The 18,713-nt window shown below is 46.8% G+C and overlaps 2 protein-coding genes across 2 annotated transcripts in view; one reads left to right on the plus strand and one right to left on the minus strand.

Moving 5' to 3' along the window:
- The window catches only part of Dlgap1 (DLG associated protein 1), an 833,520-nt gene that overhangs the window by 752,546 nt on the left and 62,261 nt on the right, over positions 1-18,713 (plus strand).
- On the minus strand, positions 12,419-15,737 carry LOC119088933. Its single transcript, XM_037210459.1, has 2 exons — positions 14,814-15,737; positions 12,419-14,212 (listed from the first exon to the last, which is right to left on the minus strand). The coding sequence occupies exons 1-2, from the start codon at positions 15,241-15,243 to the stop codon at positions 14,037-14,039; spliced, it is 606 nt and encodes a 201-aa protein (XP_037066354.1). The 5' UTR covers positions 15,244-15,737; the 3' UTR covers positions 12,419-14,036.

Raw genomic sequence — 18,713 nt, forward strand, 5'->3', positions numbered from 1 at the left:
AAAGAGAGTCCTCCACAATAGGGCACAGATCTTAAGCCAAGCGGGGAGGGTCTTGCCCCAAAGAAAGCTATCGGTTATTTCAGGGAAAATGGTGGCCACCACTGTAGCTCAGGAAGCCACAGGCACCTCTGTAGCAACTCTGGTAGGCAGCCACCACAGAAGGGGGGTGTCTGTGGGAGTCTCTACAAATGCTACAGCTGACCGAGAAACATCCACAAGAGGCAAGAAGGAGATCCAGTTCAACAAGACTTAGTTAGCTGGGGCTGGTTCACACTTCTAGAACCTGACACCAGGTGGTTTATTTTAGACAAATTTAAGCACAACACAATTTTTTTTTGGGGGGGGGAGGTTTCCTGATGACAATTAACTCAATCCCGCATGTACAGCAAAGCTTAAGACTTATTTACTCTTAAGATTCTCTACAAAGTCCATATGGCATGTCCATAAAGGTGGGTTCTGTTGACTTAGAAATGATCCTCAGGATAAGGGCGTAGGGAGAACGACTGAGGTAAACATAATGCCTGTGAGGGTCAGGATTGGCCTGGCCCTAAGATAACACAAAAGTTAACTAGGTTGTAAATTACAAGTGACATTTCTCCTAAGGATGATTGGGATGAGGCCTGGCCCCTCAGATAGCAAAAGATCACCAGGTCGTAAACTACATCTATTCCCAGCATTCCCAGGGGAAGACAGGTAAATGTTTCCTTCCCTTGAGGAGACTAGCTTGCATGTTTAATTTTCCCTGGTGTCCCCAGTGTTTGGCAGTGTGCACAAGGACCTCTTGCCCTCTACAGGTGTGACAGTGCAAGTACCCGGATGGTCCTAGCCTGCAGGAAATTCTGCACTATTTGGGGGAGGGGGGGCAGTGGCAGCTGCCATCTCAGAATGACTCACTCCTCCTTCCATTTTGGATGTTTTCCCAACCAATAAAACTGACAGAAACCCACCAAGAGACACACAGGGAGACAGAGTCATGCAGAAAGACACATAATAAATACAACCAGGGGTGGTTACCACACATTCGGACACTCAAACAGACCAGGGGATTCCAGTGATGTATCACATGGATCCTGAACACTGGCTCTTTGGTCACATCCAATCTCCCCTCTTGTGTCCTAATCAGATGGTACCTCCTACAGACCAAACTCACCTCCTGAGGTGTTCAGACCAGATGACTTGGGATTTACCTTCTTTTGGGTGGCAGCATCAGGTAATCTGTAGAGCACTTGGCAGCTAACAGCTATCAGTGAGTATAGTCTCAGGGCTGGCTCTCCAAGAAGTCGTCTCCAACTGGCACACTCTTCCCTGCTTCTGGGGGTCCTGAGGCCCCTAAGTGTCTGGGTCCAGTCTCTGGGACATCTCGCTGGGGCTTCCACAAATGTTCCAGGGAGCCCACCAAAGATGACCACTCAAACACAGTTTATAGTCAATTGAAAGTCTTTATTCTGCGTGGCTAAAACTACATTCTGGTATTCAGGACCCAAGTGTAAAACCAAGTATTTATGATAAGGGGTTTTTAAAAACAAAAACCATATCCTGGTATTTTGCTTGGCAGCTAGAGGGAGAAGTTTTGCACAAACAAGCAGTTCAACAAAAGTTAAGTAGTTGGCTGGAGATGGGGGTGGGGGAGCATGGTCTACACAAGCAGGCACTTTAACAGAAGCTAAGATAAGCTAGTTGGAGCAGCTTGACCTTGGGTTCCTAGAATAAAGCTGGGTAATTTTCCATGGAATTCTCCATCCAGGAGATCAAATTCTCAGCAAAAATAAAAGATGCTCCCCCCCCCCCGCTGGACAGATGGCTCAGTGGTTATGAGCACTGACTGCTCTTCCAGAAGTCGTGAGTTCAATTCCCAGCAACCACATGGTGGCTCACAACCATCTGTAATGAGATCTGGTGCCCTCTTCTGGCCTGCAGGCATACATGCAGGCAGAACATTGTATGTATAATAAATAAATAAATCTTAAATTTAAAAAAAAAAAAAGATGGAGGAACCCATGCACTGCCTTGCACCATCATAGCAACTAGGTTTGGACTACAAAATATATATATTTTAAGATTTATTTATTATATATACAGTGTTCTGCCTGCATGCCAGTCGAGGACACCAGATCTCATTACAGGTGGTTGTGAGCCACCATGTGGTTGCCGGGAATTGAACTCAGGACCTCTGGAAGAACAGTCAGTGCTCTTAACCTCTGAGCCATCTCTCCAGCCCCAAGGTGTATATTTCTATGTAACAATTCAACCTCAAACTTGGCAATGTGAAACAACAGTGAACTTTTTTTTTTTCGAGACAGGGTTTCTCTGTGTACCTTTGTGCCTTTCCTGGATCTGGCTTTGTAGAACAGGCTGGCCTCAAACTCATAAAGATCCACCTGCCTCTGCCTCCCGAGTGCTGGGATTAACAGCGAACATTTTATCAGTGACTGAGAACCGGGAATTTGGGGAGGGCTTTGGCTGGGTAGTCCTGGTTCAGGGTCTCTTTTGATCTTACAGTCAATGGGATCTAGAACATCTGGGGGCTAAGATTCTCCCACTTTGTAGACTCAGGGCTTCCCCACATGATCTTTCTCACAGGCTGACCTGGGCTTTCTAACAGCAGGATGGCCTCAGGACCACAGGACTGCTAGAATTTACATTGCATGTTCTGCTCTGGCATTACAAGCCATGTAGTGTATCTTCCAACTGTCTTGGTTACAAATTACAAATCTTCCTACATTCAAGGTAATATGTATAAGACTTCACTCTGTGTGTGTATAGGTTGCAGAGGTGGGAGTGAGGTAGGGTAGTGGTGTTAAGAGACAGAACCTGAGACCAGTAACTCATGCGTCCTTCATACTTCATTCCTGATGGGAAACAGTAAGATTCTAGAATAAAAATTGGCCAACTGAGTCATCAGACCAAGTCCAGCTCATTGACCAGTAGCCACTTGGAGAGAAAGCTGTAAGTTTGGTTCACATGATCCTTCTCTGCTTCTCCCTTCCCATGTCTACAACAGAAAAGAATTCCCCGTGGTCAGGGTCAGACTATGTTATTTACTCTCTAGTGTGGGTTTAGATAACCCACAATATAAAAGAGAAATCACTCCTTTTGGGTGTGTGCTGGCATTCCTTTGAAAACAGTCCTTGGCAAGGCTGCCTCCCTCCTTTTGCCTGGCACTTTTAAGTTTTAAAACCACACCTGAGTGATTAAGATGCTCAATGCTACAGAATCTTTAGATTTTTAGTCCCCAAACCATATGAAGACAGCCAGCTAACACCAGAATGTACTCTTTATTGTTATTATTTTAGTTCTGTGCATTAGTAACTCAGCGTGTAAGGTTCTGTGGGGTGTAATTTCCAGAGAAGTAATCTGTGCAATGGACTATAGAACCAGCGCTGAGGGTCAAGGTCCACGGCGTACGCTGGCCAGGGAAGAGAAGGATAGGCATGACCTGGATAACGCAATCACTCAGCCTAGAGTTCCTGACTCTCTCCTTCCCTTCTCCATAAAAGCCCTTTGTGCTCAAGTTTCTACTTTGAGGATGATAGTGTCTATATCTTCTCCAGTCTAGCTGGCTCTTTAATAAAAACTGATTTCATTGCCCTCCCTGTCCTGTGTGTGTGTGTGTGTGTGTGTGTGTGTGTGTGTGTGTGTGTGTGTGTGTGTGTGTAGTAAGAATATTCAGGTTCTGTCATTGTTGCCAATTGCTTTGGCACAATTATATTTAATATGTAAACAAATAGGTATGCCTATTCTACCAATAGGTATACATCCTGTAGCCCAGGCTAGCCTGGAACTGGCTATGTAACCCAAGCAGTTCTCACAGTCACCATCCTCCTGCCTCAGCCTCTGGAGTGGTGGGATTGCAGGTGTGCACCACCATGACATGTTTTTTGAGCCCATCTTTTCTTTAATTTTATAAACTAATTATAGTATTTATTAGTATTAATTATTATGTTATTTATTGATTTACTATATTATAGTGATTATATTAATTATGGATTATTTCATATAAACACAATAATGGTATTCAGTTTCCTGGGTCCCCCCCCCCTTCCCATTGGTACTAGAGCCTGAACCTAGGTCTTTAACAATGACAGGCAAACTATTCATTCATTTATTTATTTATTTATTTATTTATTTATTTATTTATTTATTATTTATACAGTGTTCTGCCTGCATATATGCTTGCAGGCCAGAAGAGGGCACCAGATCTCATCACAGATGGTTGTGAGCCACCACGTGGTTGCTGGGAATTGAACTCGGGACCTCTGGAAGAGCACTCAGTGCTCTTAACCTCTGAGCCTTCTCTCCAGCCCGACAGGCAAACTCTTACCACTGAGCTATCACCCCAGCCTTTCAGCTTGCTTTTTAAAACCTTGAGAGGGCTGATGTAGTGATGTATGTCCATAACCCTGACCCTTGAGAGCCTGAGGCAAGAGTATCTTGAGTTCCAGGCCAACCTGAACTGCATAAAGGAATCTTGTCTTTACATAAATATTGAAATCTATAGAGAGATGGGATATAGCCCAGTTTATAGAGCTTCTTAAATTTTTATTGCATTGTCTATTGTTAGGATGCACATGTGCCACAGTGAATTTGTGGAGGTCAGAGGTCAAGTTGGTGGCGTGTGTTGTCTCCTTCCACCAGGTCTTCCAGGATCCAACCGAACAAGGGCTTTTGCCAGCTGAACCATCACTTGCCACCAGCTGTAGAGTCCTTGCCTAGCGTGTCCCACACCCTGGATCTAATCCCCAGCACTCCTAAGTCAATTAATTAAAGTCTACACATCGTTAATTTCCTACTCCTAAAAAGCTATTTGGCCTTGGGAAGGTCTCTTCATCTCTCAATCCTCTGAAGCCCAGATGGGCCTCAAATTCGCCATGTCGTAGCCCAGATCGGTTCTGAACTGTTGATCTTCCAGTCCCCACTTCTCAGTGCTCCTACACCCAGCGTGAGAGCAAGGCTTTTGTGTCTTTTCACAGTCCTGGCCCCTGCACTCCGGCTAAACAAAGTAATTTCAAAAGTGGGAGGAAAAATAGAGGGGGGTGCAAGTCTGATGACTGAACATCGGAACTGCTAGTCTGATGGCCGACCCTCGAAACTAACCAGGCACCCTATAATATAGGGAAGATTAAAAGTCATGGCTGGCAGGGTAGGGATTCCTAGAAGAGGGTTTACATCTCTCTTCCGTCCTTATATGGCGTTTGGGAAATGTATCATGGCGCCAGATGGATGGTAACAATAGGAATTTTGCAAGACTGTTGCTATGGAGACGCCGTAACAAGGGACAGTCAGCTGCCACCTCTGGCCATGCTGGTCCCAGCTGGTTTTGAGCGGTCTCGAGTTTACTCCTACGGGCATCTTACTGTGTGGCAGCTCTGCACCTGCATCAGCTTGCAGGCACCAAGCCTGTCCTAGACATCAGTAGAGTGGTAGAGGAGCCTTTCATCCTGGTCCAAGGACAAGAAAGATGAGTGATGAAAATCAACTTTTCGGTCCTTGGGGGTTGGGAGGTTAAAGCCCAGTGAGAGAAAGAACAAGTTAATATAGAGGAACATCCATCCGTGTCTGTTCTGGGGGTGACTGAAGGTTGTACTTCTCAGGGAACTTGGGTGTTGCCTCTTACTGTCGTTCCTCCCCCCCCCCCCCACACACACACCCCTGTTGTTGCCACAGCAGCTGACAAATGCCATGACTGTGGAGGACGTGTGTCATTCAGCCTGCAGAAGGCTTTCTCTAGTCACTCGGGCTGCATATCAGATCCAATCCGCTCTGACCAGCTCACCTGAAGAGGGAGGGACTTCTGGCAGAAAAAGACCTCTTCTCTACAGAGGAAGGCAAGATCAGAGTGGGGTGGAAAGGGAGCCATTCGCCTAGGCAGCCCTCAAGGCAACACACCTGCTAATGGAATGCCCGCTTGGGGGCTTGAACTCAGAAGGAACTGAAAAGATCACAGGATACAGTAACTCCTCTGTCAGGCCGGAAGAGCAGGGAGAGGGGCCTTTGAAAGGACAGAGCAGATGTCTTCCAGGAGGTGGGTGACACCTTCACTGTTCCTGGACCAGGAGGGAGAAGGAAGCATCTCCACAGTAGGAATCCCACGGCAAAGTGAGGAAACTTGATTGCCTGAATAACTAAAGTATGATTGGTCAGGAAGAGGGGTCTGAAGGTTACAGAATTGGGGAGCAGGAGTTTCCTCAACCCCAGACGGGACACCTTCCTCTGAGGGGCATTTGTAAGGGACAGGCTGTATGTTCCACATTTTCACTGTGGTTCTAAGTACACACAACAGTTTGGAAACAGGGACAAGACCCACAGGATGACCAATTAGAAAATACTTTTGACAAACAACAGCATTCAGCCTGTCGCCTACTCTGTACACAGATCCGGACAAACACACTTCACGCAACAATACTTCTCCTAACCATGAGGCACTCTGGTATTTTCTGTTTAAACGTTTTCCTTTCTAAAGAGTGAAACTGCATGACTCACCGCCGTTGATCTCATGACTCATTAATAAATCACAACCTGGAGCTGTAGAAACCTGAGGTAGGAAATGGCTGTGACACTCCGGAGACAGGTTAATAAATAGAAAGATCTAGAGACCGAGAAAGGGTCAAGCAGGACACAGAATGATTCCAGAATGACCTCAGAGCAGAGGACCAGAAAGATGAGGGCCAGAATTCTAGCCTGAACAGTGGGTTTGGGGCAAGACGTGTTAACTGGAAAGTCACTTAGGAGGGTAAAGATAATGGGGTTTGCTTGTTTGTTTTTTAAATCCCACTTCCGTTTTTGGTAAATGCAAATGTATTCTGTAATTTAAAGTGTATCCAAAGAACATTAGTATATAATTCCAGGAACTTTCAAGCTTTACTGAGAGAGGGACCAAAATGGTGGAAGTGATCAAGAACTCTGTGGACAAGAGTAGGTTTGAGTTCTTCTCGGAAGCAAACAATGCCTCTTAAAGACTCCGCGGCGCTCTGCTGGGGCAGTATCAGGTTTCCCAAGCCTGAGAATAGGTAAGTTAGGTAGAGTGTGGTCTCTTTATTTAGCAATCATGTTAACAGAAGTTTCTGTATAGAGCTGACATCAAACTTAGAGTTCACAATCACTCATTTGGACTCTCCCAGGCATCTCTTAGAAGAAAAAAAAAATATGGAAATACCATTAACTTTATTCCGCATGCACACTTGGCCGGCCAGGCTCAAAGGATGTTTTCCTGCCTTTTCGGTTCCCCAGTCCCAGGCTTCCTCCGACCCCAGTCTTTTCTTTTGCAAAGCCTTAGGGTGAGGGTAGCCTGTTGCTAATGGAAGATTTTGAACAATGGGTGTTTCTGAACTGGGTTTATTGAGGCGGTCTTGTCTGTGTCCTAGGGGAGATTGTAAATGAGATGTCAACAGGGGCTCTTTTGTGTGGATGGTATTCATCCCGCCAGAGAGGAATTCCCTTACAGAGCTGGGACTTAAAGCCGATTTCTTGCTTTGGGTAAACTTTTTTTTCCAACAGCCCGGGTGAACGGCGGCGACAAATGAGTCACTCGGTGCTCCGGTAACTTCCTTCCCCCGCTTAGCAAAGCAATGACTCTGCTATTTACATTTAGAAGGGAAGGCTCCACTTAAAGTCTCCGGGATTGTTCTCAGCAGCTGAGCCTCCCTGCTTGACACGTCAGCAAGCCAGTTAACCCCGGGTGAGGGGGAGCCTAACCCCTGGCTGTTTTTCTCACACCCCAGAGAACGGCTTGCTTTCTCTTGTAAATCCAAGGACAGAAACAAACACAATTTCCTGCCCTCCACCACTCCTCTCCTCGCTGCCCTTCCCATCCCCGTTCCTCAGAAGAGGATGGCAATTCTAGAGCTGTAATTACCGCAGGCCCAGCTTGGCCCGGGTCCACCCTTGGGAGATTATGCTGTTTATTACCTCTCAGCCAGGTGCCCGGGGTGACAAGACTGGCCTTTATCTTCGGGCCTGACAAGGTTATCAGCACCTCAAACGGGCTGAACCTCGGGGCAGCGGCCATCAAAAAGGTTCTCTTCTCCACGGTTTTATTGGTAGTTAATTTACATCCCCACACTAGCCCTTACCTGCCGCAGGTTTTTTCCGCATTCCCATTCCAGGTATGAGAGAAGTCAGCCGCCACCGTGAGCCAGTTCTGTCAAGGCCCCTGACCCACAACACCAAGGATTTCTAGCATGCTCAGGAGAGTTTTTCAATGTTCATGGTTGCCTTCTGGATTTTTTTTTTTTTTACATTCATTTCTTTATGGAGAAAGGGGGGACCAAGCATAGAGGTCACTTGCTAAAGGTCTTTTTGTCCTGCCCTGGGGGTTTCCAAGGATTGAACTCAGGTTATCAGGCTTAGCAGCAAGTGTGTTCTACCCATTGAGCTATCTTGTCAGCCCAAAGCTATCATTTAATAAAATCTGACCTACGATAATAGAAATCCAAAAGGAAAAAAAAAAAACCCAACAAGATTTTATTGCCCTTCGTTTTTATAGTTCATTTTAAAAACAAGAACATAATCCACACCAGGAAGTAAGCACAGGGCCTGTTGGGGTCATAAAAATGTCTTTGATCAGTCGCCTGTGCGGTTCACTGATATATCTGTCTACCCACACATCAGCTTGGAAGGATTGTTTTGGCAGTGCCAGGGGGTGGAGATCCCCATATGCTAGGCAGGTGCTATACCACAAGCTATGTACCCCACCTCGGTTTATTCTGTAATTCAAGCTTGTGTGACAATGATTATCTCAGTCATTACCTGAGTTTAAACTAGAGCATAGAGCCGGGCATTTAAAAATGATCTCCAGACCATGTTTACTGTGTAGAACTTATGCAGATAATCTATAGCCAGAAGATCCCGAAACAGAGCCTACTGTGGACCCTCCCCCCCTCCTGTCACTCCAAAAAAAAAAAAAAAGGCTACTTTGTTTTGCTGTCTATGAAGTTGGCCTGGGAGTAGGGAGGGGGAGAAGTAGGGGCGGACAGCTCAACCTTATAGATATGCAATGTTTATCTCAAAGAACACAGCATGAGGTACCATTTGCTATTCAGACATCACCCTAACCCGTGGAAAGAAGACAGTTAAAAGGCCCTCCAGGCAACCCCTACCACTACAACAAAAACTAACAAGTATGTCTCATGTGCAGGGTACTATGCACTGGTAAACCAATGGACACCCAGAACTCCACAGGGAGGCGAGAGAGACGCTCTTATCAAACCAGACTGCACACCAGTAAGCCCTGCAGAGAAGCCAGGGGAAGAGGATCAGGAGTTCCAGACCAGCCTAAACTCGGTGTGATGATTCATGCCTTTAATCCCAGTACTCAGGAAGCAGAGGCAGACAGATCTCGTTTGGGTTTGGGTTTTTTTGTTTTTTTCTTTTTTTTTTCCCAGAAAGGATTTCTCTATGTAGCCCTGGCTGTCCTGGAACTCGCTCTGTAGACCAGGTTGGCCTCAAACTCACAGAGATCCACCTGTCTCTGCTTCCTGAGTGCTGGGACTAAATGTGTGGGATATCACCGCCCAGCAAGGCAACTCTCTTTCAAGACTAACCTGGTCTTCAGAGTTCTAGGACAGCCAGGGCTACAAACTACACAGGGAAACACTGTCTCAAAATAAATAAACAAAATAAAACTGAAATATTAAACTTTACACAAACTACCTTCTAGGGGTGGTCCAGTACAGAAAGTGGGTACCCCTGCAGGCTATTCCCTGACGCCTCCGAAACTGCTAACAGTATGACTACACCAAGAGTTTCAGAGCCTCGATCAAGTATTGGATCACTACATATCAGCTGTCTGCGATCCATGCATTCCAGGGATTGTTGGCTGAGTTTCCAACATGAGCTTCTGGTAGCGCTGCCCTCGCCAAAATCCAAAGGCAGAATCTTTTTGCCATTATTGTATTGAGACAGTGTCTCGTGTAGCCCAGGCCGGCCTTGAAATCGCAGTGTAGCTGAAGCTAGCCTTGAACCCGATCCTTCTGCCTCTACCTCTCCAGTTCGGGGATTACAAGTGTTCACCCACCATAACCAGCAGATACAGCAGCATGTCTTTGAAAACTAAGTAGGTGTCTGTGAGGAGATGAACAACTTCCCAGCCAGCTCTGTCCTGGGAGAATTAGAGCAAAGCAACCTCTTTCTTGGCCTCATTTTTATCTGCAGGCCATCCCCTCCTCTGCAGGGTTGTTTTTGGGATTTAATGAGACCAGCTACAGCCTTAGGTTCATTAACACTCCGTCAATGAGCAGGCAGGCGAGAGGTGGGAGTAACTTGATACCAGTTTTAATCTTAACTTCAAAAGGGTTTTAACTGAAATCTGGCAAATGCCAAGCACCAGTTCCTCCTGTCCTTTTTTCCCATGCTAGAAATAGATCCCTGTACATGCTAGGCGTGTGCTCGGCCACCGAGCTATACCCGAGGGTGACCAGAGAAGCCTTTGAGGGATACGTTAAATAGTCCTACAGTGGGAAAGAGCCCTGAGGGTCACGTGAGCAATTTCTTAGATTTGTGTCCTCAGCTGTCAGTGACACAGGCAGAGAGACTCTTGTCATTCTCAGGGCCGATCATGCTATCTGAGTATGGGTGAGGAACAGGCATCCTTTCTGGACCACAGAGTCCAATACAGATTAACAGAATAATTTTCCCTTTGAAAAAGGAGGGTTTCTAGGAGGAAGGAAGAAAGTAGATGGTTAATTAAAAGCTTATCTACATCGCCTGGGGCTGCTGGCACCTCCCACAGACCCCGCCTTCCAGAAACCAGTAAGAAGGGGAAATGGGTTTCCTTTCTTCACTTAAGCACAAATCCTGTTTTCCAAGGTACAAGGCTTCCCAATACATTCTCCAGGCTGCTCTCAGTGCCTAGGCTGAGGGGCTGTCAAGGGCTCCCAATAAAGCCTCACCCGAGTCACTTAGGAATTACCAGGCCTGGGCTCCCTTAGATGTAAATGTATTCTGATTTGTAAACAGGCTCCTCACTTCCTGAAGGGACACAAACAAATACCGTGTGCTTGATACTCTCCTCCAGTACGGGAATCCTCTCCACATCTATGGCCTCGGGTGAGCCCAGTCAGCTGCAGTCTGTTTACCAGAACCAAGCAGGTAGCTGTTTGTGAGTTCCATTCGGGTTAGTTGTCGTATTCGTGAATCTAAGCTAAGTCTCTTGAGATGAGGTAGAGAAAGGGTTCTTGGAGAAATGCCATGATAAAACCCGAACCATGTATGCCAACCTAAAAAAATAAATAAAAGTATCTTCAATCTGGAACTGAAGATGTAGCTAAATTGATAGAGTGCTTGACTGGCATGTACAAAGTAGTGGCTTCAGTCCCCAATACTATGTAAAAAGGGCTTAGTGGTCCATACCTATAACCCTACCCCCTTAGAAGGTGAAGGCAGGAAGGTCAGAAACTCAAGGTTATCCTCAAGTCCCAAGCTGCATGAGACCTTACCAAATGAATGAATAAAATAAATAATAAGAAAAATTTCCAAATAAGTAAAGACAGAAGAGCAAAGGTCTGGGAAGAGAAGGCAGATGCAATGGCATGTCTGTAATCCCAACACTTGGAAAGTTGAGGCTGCAGGGTCAGGAGTTCAGGGTCAGCATCAACTACATTGTGAGTTCCAGGCTAGCCTAGGCTACAGGAGACAAAAGCCTAGTAATGATGAGTGTAAAGAACTAAGGGGAAGAAAGACATTCACACAGATAGGGGGTGCTCGGCATCCCGGGCCACTCGGCGGCCAATCAGGACCTGAGTGTGACACCCAGCAGAAACAAAGGATGTTTGGTGGATAAGTCACAGGTGAGAGCGGGAACTACATTTTTCATTTTGAAGATGCTGGGACTGGGACTCCAGACCTCAAACATGCCAGGCACTACCACTGAGCAATCACCTCAACCTCATGACACAGGTTTGAGCTACTAGCTCCATGGAGAAAGTTGGCTATTCATAGCCGAAGTTGGCCAGCACTGGACTCGTGCCAACAGAAGTGAGTACTGGCGACAACAGACTATGTTGTTGTCCTTTGGTAGCCTTGGAGGGTTGATTCTGGAACACACTCTTGCCCTGCATGTTTACAGGAATACTCAGCTACTCTAGTCTCTCGTACAGTATTTGCACATAACCTGTGTACAACGTACTGAAAGCCATTTTGAGATTACTTCCAATACCTAATACAAATGCTTTGTAACTATTGTTTTTTATTTTGGTGGATCTAAAGATCATCAAGCTCAGGGCCTGCCCCATGCCAGCTAAGAACACTGATAAAGACTCATATATATATTTAAGACCAGGTCTCACTTTGTAACTCTGGATGGCCAAGAACTTGCTCTGTAGACAGGGGAAGCTTCACACAGAGACCTGCCTGCCTCTCCCTCCCAAGTCCTGGGCTTAAAAGTGTGTGCCAACCTGCCTGGCTAGATGTTAGTTTTTTGAGACAAGTATTCAACTTGTAGCCCAGGCTGGCTTTCCATTTGCAATCCCCCTGCCTCAGCCTCCTGCATGCTAGGATTGTGTGGACGTACACCAAGCAAACCGTTGTTATACTATACATAGAGAATAACAAATAAATGTCTGTGCGTGTTCGGTGCAGGCTCAGTTCGCACTTGCAGATGCTTTCCATTCAGGGTGCGTGGAACCCATAGGTGCCGACCTTGAAGCTCCAGAGAGGGCTGGACTGGGAGGCCCAAGGCCACACAGAATGACTTTGCTGTCACAGTCCCGTTTCCTTTTTCTCCAGGAAGTGTCTTCCTGTTCTCAGTCATCCTTTCATGTGACAAATATTTACTATGGCATGACTGTGACATACCTGTTCTAAGAACTGCGGTGTCATCCGTGGGTGAGACAGATAAGAATACCTGGCTGTGTGCTCCCTACCTCCTTAGTGAATGTCCTTCTCTCAATCTGGCCAGGAAAAAAGAAAAAGTGGATAGAATATAGAGCCAGCCAAATGGCCGAGAATCAGCATCTGAAGACAAATGAAAGCTGGCTGGCTGATAAGAATGTCAAAGACATCACTTTTCTTGTTCCTGGCATCATTTCCACACTCGTCTCCTAGTAGTTCTGAGTTTTTATACACAGCTTTGGGTGGCCTGACTTTGGACTTCTGATATTCCCGCGTGCTAAGTCACAGGTGTATGCCACCACACCCAGCTGGCATGCCGTCTTTCATCAAAACTCAGTCCGGCCTAACTGAAGGGTTGGTAGACCAGCTGCCCAAACAGGAAACCTTATATAATTCTGTAACCCTGACCTTGGGCCCTGAATCTTCCCTTTCTGTAAACAGTCCATTCAACTCAGGAAGACCTGTGAGCCAGGCTGGGACGTTATTTTGAAAAACACACACACATGATTACAAATGCTGAAGAAGGAAAAAAAAAAAACAAAAAACAATCCCCTAAGTCTAAGAGGAAGTGATCTGGGTCAATGGTAGAAATCACTCCACAAAGTCATGGGGCAAATGGAAATGAAATCTTCGCCGTGATGAAACGTCCAGGGCAGTCATCTGTGTGCCCGGATGACTCAACAGCACCTGTTAGCAAAGCTGGGAAAATCAAGTGTGAAGTCCAGATCAAATTCCCAACTGAGAACAACACTCCCGCCTTGGAAATTAGTAAGCCTGAAGATTGAAATATCCAGATTTCAACACAGGTGCCCTGGCCTCTCAACAGGCTGCCATTCACATTAGCCAGGGGCCAAACTATGCTTACTCAGACTCCCAAGCTTTAATCTTTGACCTTAAATGGTCTGGGCAAATACTATTCCAATGTCTATGGTTTACAGGCATGGGCTGTTTTCACATATGGTAACTTTTCAGCTTCTAGTGTTATTTAATTGACTGTCAAACTTCATTAAAAGTCTGTATTACAGGGCTCAGACCATAACCCCTGGACCTGAGCCTTCTACAGAAACACCTCCACCCCCAGCATCATTCAGTGTCCTCTAATTTAGTTAATTAATGGAAGTTTCTGAAAAAGAACGATTACTTTGATCTGAACCTCTCAGTTTCCGGGTACCATTTCCAGATGCAGAACCAAGAAGTACCAGGTCCTGGGGCTAACAGCAGCCCACAACGGTGGGTCTCCATTCCTGCCCAGCAGAAGGGGTGGGGCAGTGTCTGCGCGGATCAGACGGCCTAAAAACACTGCCACTGGCATTTTCCTGGGTGTAGCTGGAGCTTGGAGGCTGCTGTCTGGGAAGCTGGTCTGGCAGTGTGGAAATCTTCAGTAATCCTTGCAGATAGGAACCCAACAGGGCTGATTAGGAACGCTGCAGGCCCAAAAGGTGTCTGCATGCAGAATACACTTTAAGACAAACGAGGGATGGGGGGGGGGGGGGAATGGGAGTCGTCACAGCAGGAATCCCATTTTTGTTGATGCGTTTTCAAGACCGAGTCTGACTAGGGAGCCCAGGCTGGTCTTGAACCCTGATCCTCCCTCATCAGCCTCAGGAGGAAGGAATCACAGCCCTGTGCGACCTGCCATGCATCTCTCAGAATGCCCAGTGTTTACCCTCATTGATTCTAGGTCCTAGTCCAGAGGGTCTACTCAGCATATAGGTGGGAAAATTGTTAATGTGCTTAGATAAAAAATAAAGACGTTCTGGAGCTGGGCGTGGAGGTACACCCCTTTAATCCTAGCACTCGGGAGCCAGAGGCTGAGTTCTAGGGCAGCCTGGGCTACAGAGTGAGTGCCAGGACAGCTAAGGCCACACAGAGAAACCCAGTCTCGAAAACAAAAACAAAAAAAAAATGAAGATATTCTGGATGGATTCCAGCTCTTTACCGGAAACAAGTCCGCAGGGCCAACAGCCCGCTTCCACAATGCCACTTACCAGCAGGAATTGCCGCGGAGCTCCGAGCACGTGCGTGTCGTTCCGGTCTCGGCCACCAGGGGACGCCCAAGAGCAGGGTAGCCCGCAGCCCTGAGTTTGTTTTCCCAGACTTTGGATTGGGGAGGGAGGAAGTCGGGTGCGGGGGCGGTAGGAGAGATGCAGCTGGCTGGGAAACAATCCATTTGCTCCCTGAAATTATCCCACTCGCCGTTTTAGAAGTCAAAGGTTGCCACGTTACCTGTTGCCAGGTTCCTGAAAGTGCTCGGGGGAAAAATGTGGATGGCAAACCTTCCTGAAGCCTGGTGGGTTTCAAGCTTTGCCCAGCGCTGGTGCTGACATTTGGAGAGCGGCTGCGGTGGATGTGAGCGCCGTTTGGTTGGGTTGTAGGTCTAACAGAGGAGTGGCTGCGTCTTACATCATTTCCAGGCATCAAGTGCCTGGGGCTTTTTTTTTTTTTTTTTTAATGGTTCCTAACTTTCTGATTCCTCCCCTCCCGGAATTTTTATACAGTGCACGCTCTGTGCAAAACAACCTCGTCTCAGGAAGCCCAAGTTTTGTAGCAACCTTTTAGTTGGGAGCATATAGATATTAAATAAACCCCAAACGTCGTCGTCGCCGTCGTGGCCCAGAGACAAGCCTTTCGTTCTGCCTTCTGAGAACAATGTTTTGTTTGATTAGCCGGGTAGTGGGGCTCTCCCTAGGAAAGGCGGGGGCTATCAGTTGAATAGATCTCCAAGCCAGACATGCCGAGGCTTGGGGCATTTGTCTGGCATTAGGAAGTGTCTGGGATCTTGGTAACCACCAACTGGCGAGGGTGTGGATGACTGCAAGAGTTATTACCAGCTCCTCCCCACCCCCCGGCACTCACAACAGCCGCTTGCTTTTTTTTTTTTTTTCTCTTCAGTGACAGGGAGAAGTGTTTTCCGTGGAGGATGCCTTGAGTGGAAGTCATTCTCACGTGACCACTTCGGGGAGGCTACTGTGTAGTGCCCTGTACCTCCCAGAGGTGGGCTGGCAGGCCAGCGTGCCTGGTCCCTGCCTCTCACCACAAGCCACCCTATCTCTCTGGGTGGCCTGGAAAGGAGGAAGCTGTAAATATTTTTGAAACAGGGCAGTAACTTTTCCATGTGGAGTCTGTTGGGTAGAGTTTCTGTAACGTTTTGTTAACTTTTTAGCATTTATATATACTTGGGTATTTTATTCTCTCTCCTTTTATTTTTTTATTTTATTATTATTTATTTCTTTATTTTGGTAGTTTGAGGATTGAAGGCAGGCCTTTCTGAGACAAGAGGGTCTCTGCATAGCCCTGGGTATTCTGACACTAGCTCTATAGACCAGGCTAGCCTCAAACTCACAGAGATCCTCTTGCCTCTGCCTCCCAAGTGCTGGGATTAAAGGTGTGGGTCACCACTGCCTGGCTTAAAATATTTTTATTCATCCCCAGGACACCTCCACAAAACAATCTCCCCAATGCTGGGAGAGATTTCTGCCCGTATAGCCCTCTGCACCTTGCAGGAACTCCTTATAGGTTTAGTGAGTGAATAAGTTTGAAACGGTTCCCAAGAGAGAGTCATGAACTTTGATTTAGTTCAGCCTGGTGTGCCTGCAACCCCAGTTACTTGGAGACTTTTTTTTTTTTTTTTTTTTTTTTTTTGGAGATAGGATTTCTCTGTGTAGCCCTGGCTGTCCTGGAACTTGCTCGGTAGACCACGCTGGCCTCACACTCAGAGGTCTGCCTTCCTCTGAATGCTGGAATTAAAGGCATGTGCCAGGAGGCTAGAGAGATGGCTCAGCAGTTAAGAGCACTGTCTGCTCACCCAGAGAACCTGGGTTCAATTCCCAGCACCCACATGGCAGCTCACAGATGTCTCTAACTCCCATTCCAGGGGACCCAACAACATCCATGGCAAAACACCAATACACGTAAAATAAAGATGAATAAAGGCATGTGCCACCAGTCTCTTGCCTGGCCTAGACTCTGTCTTTAAGAGAGAGAGAGAGAGAGAGAGAGAGAGAGAGAGAGAGAGAGAGAGAGAGAGAAAAGGCAGGGCTGGAGAGATGGCTCAGCAGTTAAGAGCACTGGCTGCTCTTCTAGAACTCCCAAGTTCAATTCCTAGCACCCACAGGGCAGCTCACAACCGTCTATAACTGTATGGGATCCTATGCCCTCTTCTGGTGTGCAGATATACATGTAAGCAAAATATCCATATATGTAAAATAAATAAATCACACACCTTTAATCTCAGTACTCGGGAGGCTGAGGCAGGTAGACCTCTGTGGTTTTGAGGCCAGCCTGGTCTACATAGCAGGTTCCAGGACAGCTGCATAGTGAGACCCTGACCAAAAAAAACAAAAGGAAGAAAGAAAAAAGGAAGGGCAAAGAAATAGAATGTGGGCCTCTGAGTGTTCTGAGATCTAACAGCTGTGTGACAGAAGGACGGCCATCCCCTGCTTTGAGCATTAGTGTTTCCATGGATCAAATGGAGAGGAGACATTGGGCTCTTCCTCCTACATGAGACCCTGTCAAGTTTTTAGCAGTGTCCAATGTTACCGTCTGTGATTAGGAAAATCTCTACTCACTCTTTATCTTGGCTTCTTTGCTATCTCCCGGGTTTGTGCTTTTCCCCAGTGAAGGACCAGATTTTCCTGGCACCAGATGGGGTTCTGCCTGCCCGAGCACACCACTGTAAACTGCGTGACCACTAAAATTCATGGCCAGGTACACTGCTCCGGGCTCCCTGCCTAGGAACAGTGGCGGCAAACATCTCTCTTAACACTGTGTCCTCCTCCATGCCAGGATGCTTTTCTGGGACGCCTCGCTACCAAAGCCTCGCTACCAAACAGTGTGGCCGGTGGCTTCCTCCTTTAATAGGACTGTACTTCCCAAAATGCTTTTCTAGATTTCACCCACTCAGAAAGCTCCATTTTTTTAAGAGAAACACAATCCTTTGAACAAGCTCATCCATCTGTCAAATGCTGATACAATTCCTATATCTTCCCACCCCTGAAAATGGACTGATCTGGGGCTGGAGAGAGGATGGGTCAGGCAGAGGTTCAGAGCATCTGCAGAGGACGTGAGTTCAATTCCCAGCACCCACATGATGGCTTCCAACCATCCAAACTCTGGCACCAGGGTGTCCAAGGCACTCTGCTGATCCCCACAGACAACAGGCAGGGGTGTGGTGTGTAGACATACATGAAGGCAAGAATCACGCACATAAAATAAAATACCTTAAAAAGAGGGAAAGAAAGTTGACTGATGGGTGTTTGTACACTCCCAGGAACTGGGCCCTTCCTTTAGAACAAGGTCCTTTCCTTCCATGTATGAACAACTCAGGACTATATATTTTTGGAGTTTTTGTTTTTATTTATTTATTTGCTTGTTTGTTTGTTTGTTTTCTCAAGACAGGGTCTTATTATGTAGCTTTGGCTTGTCTAGAGCTCACTGTGTAGATGAGGATGGCCTCAACCTTACAGAGACCTGCCTGCCTCTCTAGCGTTGGCATTAACCACCAAGCCTGGCTTTTTGTGGTGGTGGTGGTTGTGCATTTATTTATTTTGCGCGTCTCTGTATGTGTATGGGCACATGCGTGCCATGGTGTGCATGTGGACAACAGAGAACAGCTTCTGGGAGTCAGTTCTCATCTTCCACCGTGGGGGTCCTGGGAACCCACTCAGGCTGTAAGGGCCGGCAGATGGCGTTCTTTACCATTCAGCCATCTCACGGATGGACCGTGTTAGTTTTGGATTTTCATTTCTTTCATGAATTGCGTTAGCATGCACACATGAAGGTCAGAGGACAACTTGCAGGACTCGGTTCTCTCCTACCATGTGGTTTCAGGCTGAACAGGTTGGGACTTGCTTAATAACAGCTTAGATACAAGTCCAGGGTGGTAGCAG

The sequence above is a fragment of the Peromyscus leucopus genome, chromosome 13 (genome assembly GCF_004664715.2).
Source record: "Peromyscus leucopus breed LL Stock chromosome 13, UCI_PerLeu_2.1, whole genome shotgun sequence".
Lineage (NCBI taxonomy): Eukaryota > Metazoa > Chordata > Mammalia > Rodentia > Cricetidae > Peromyscus > Peromyscus leucopus.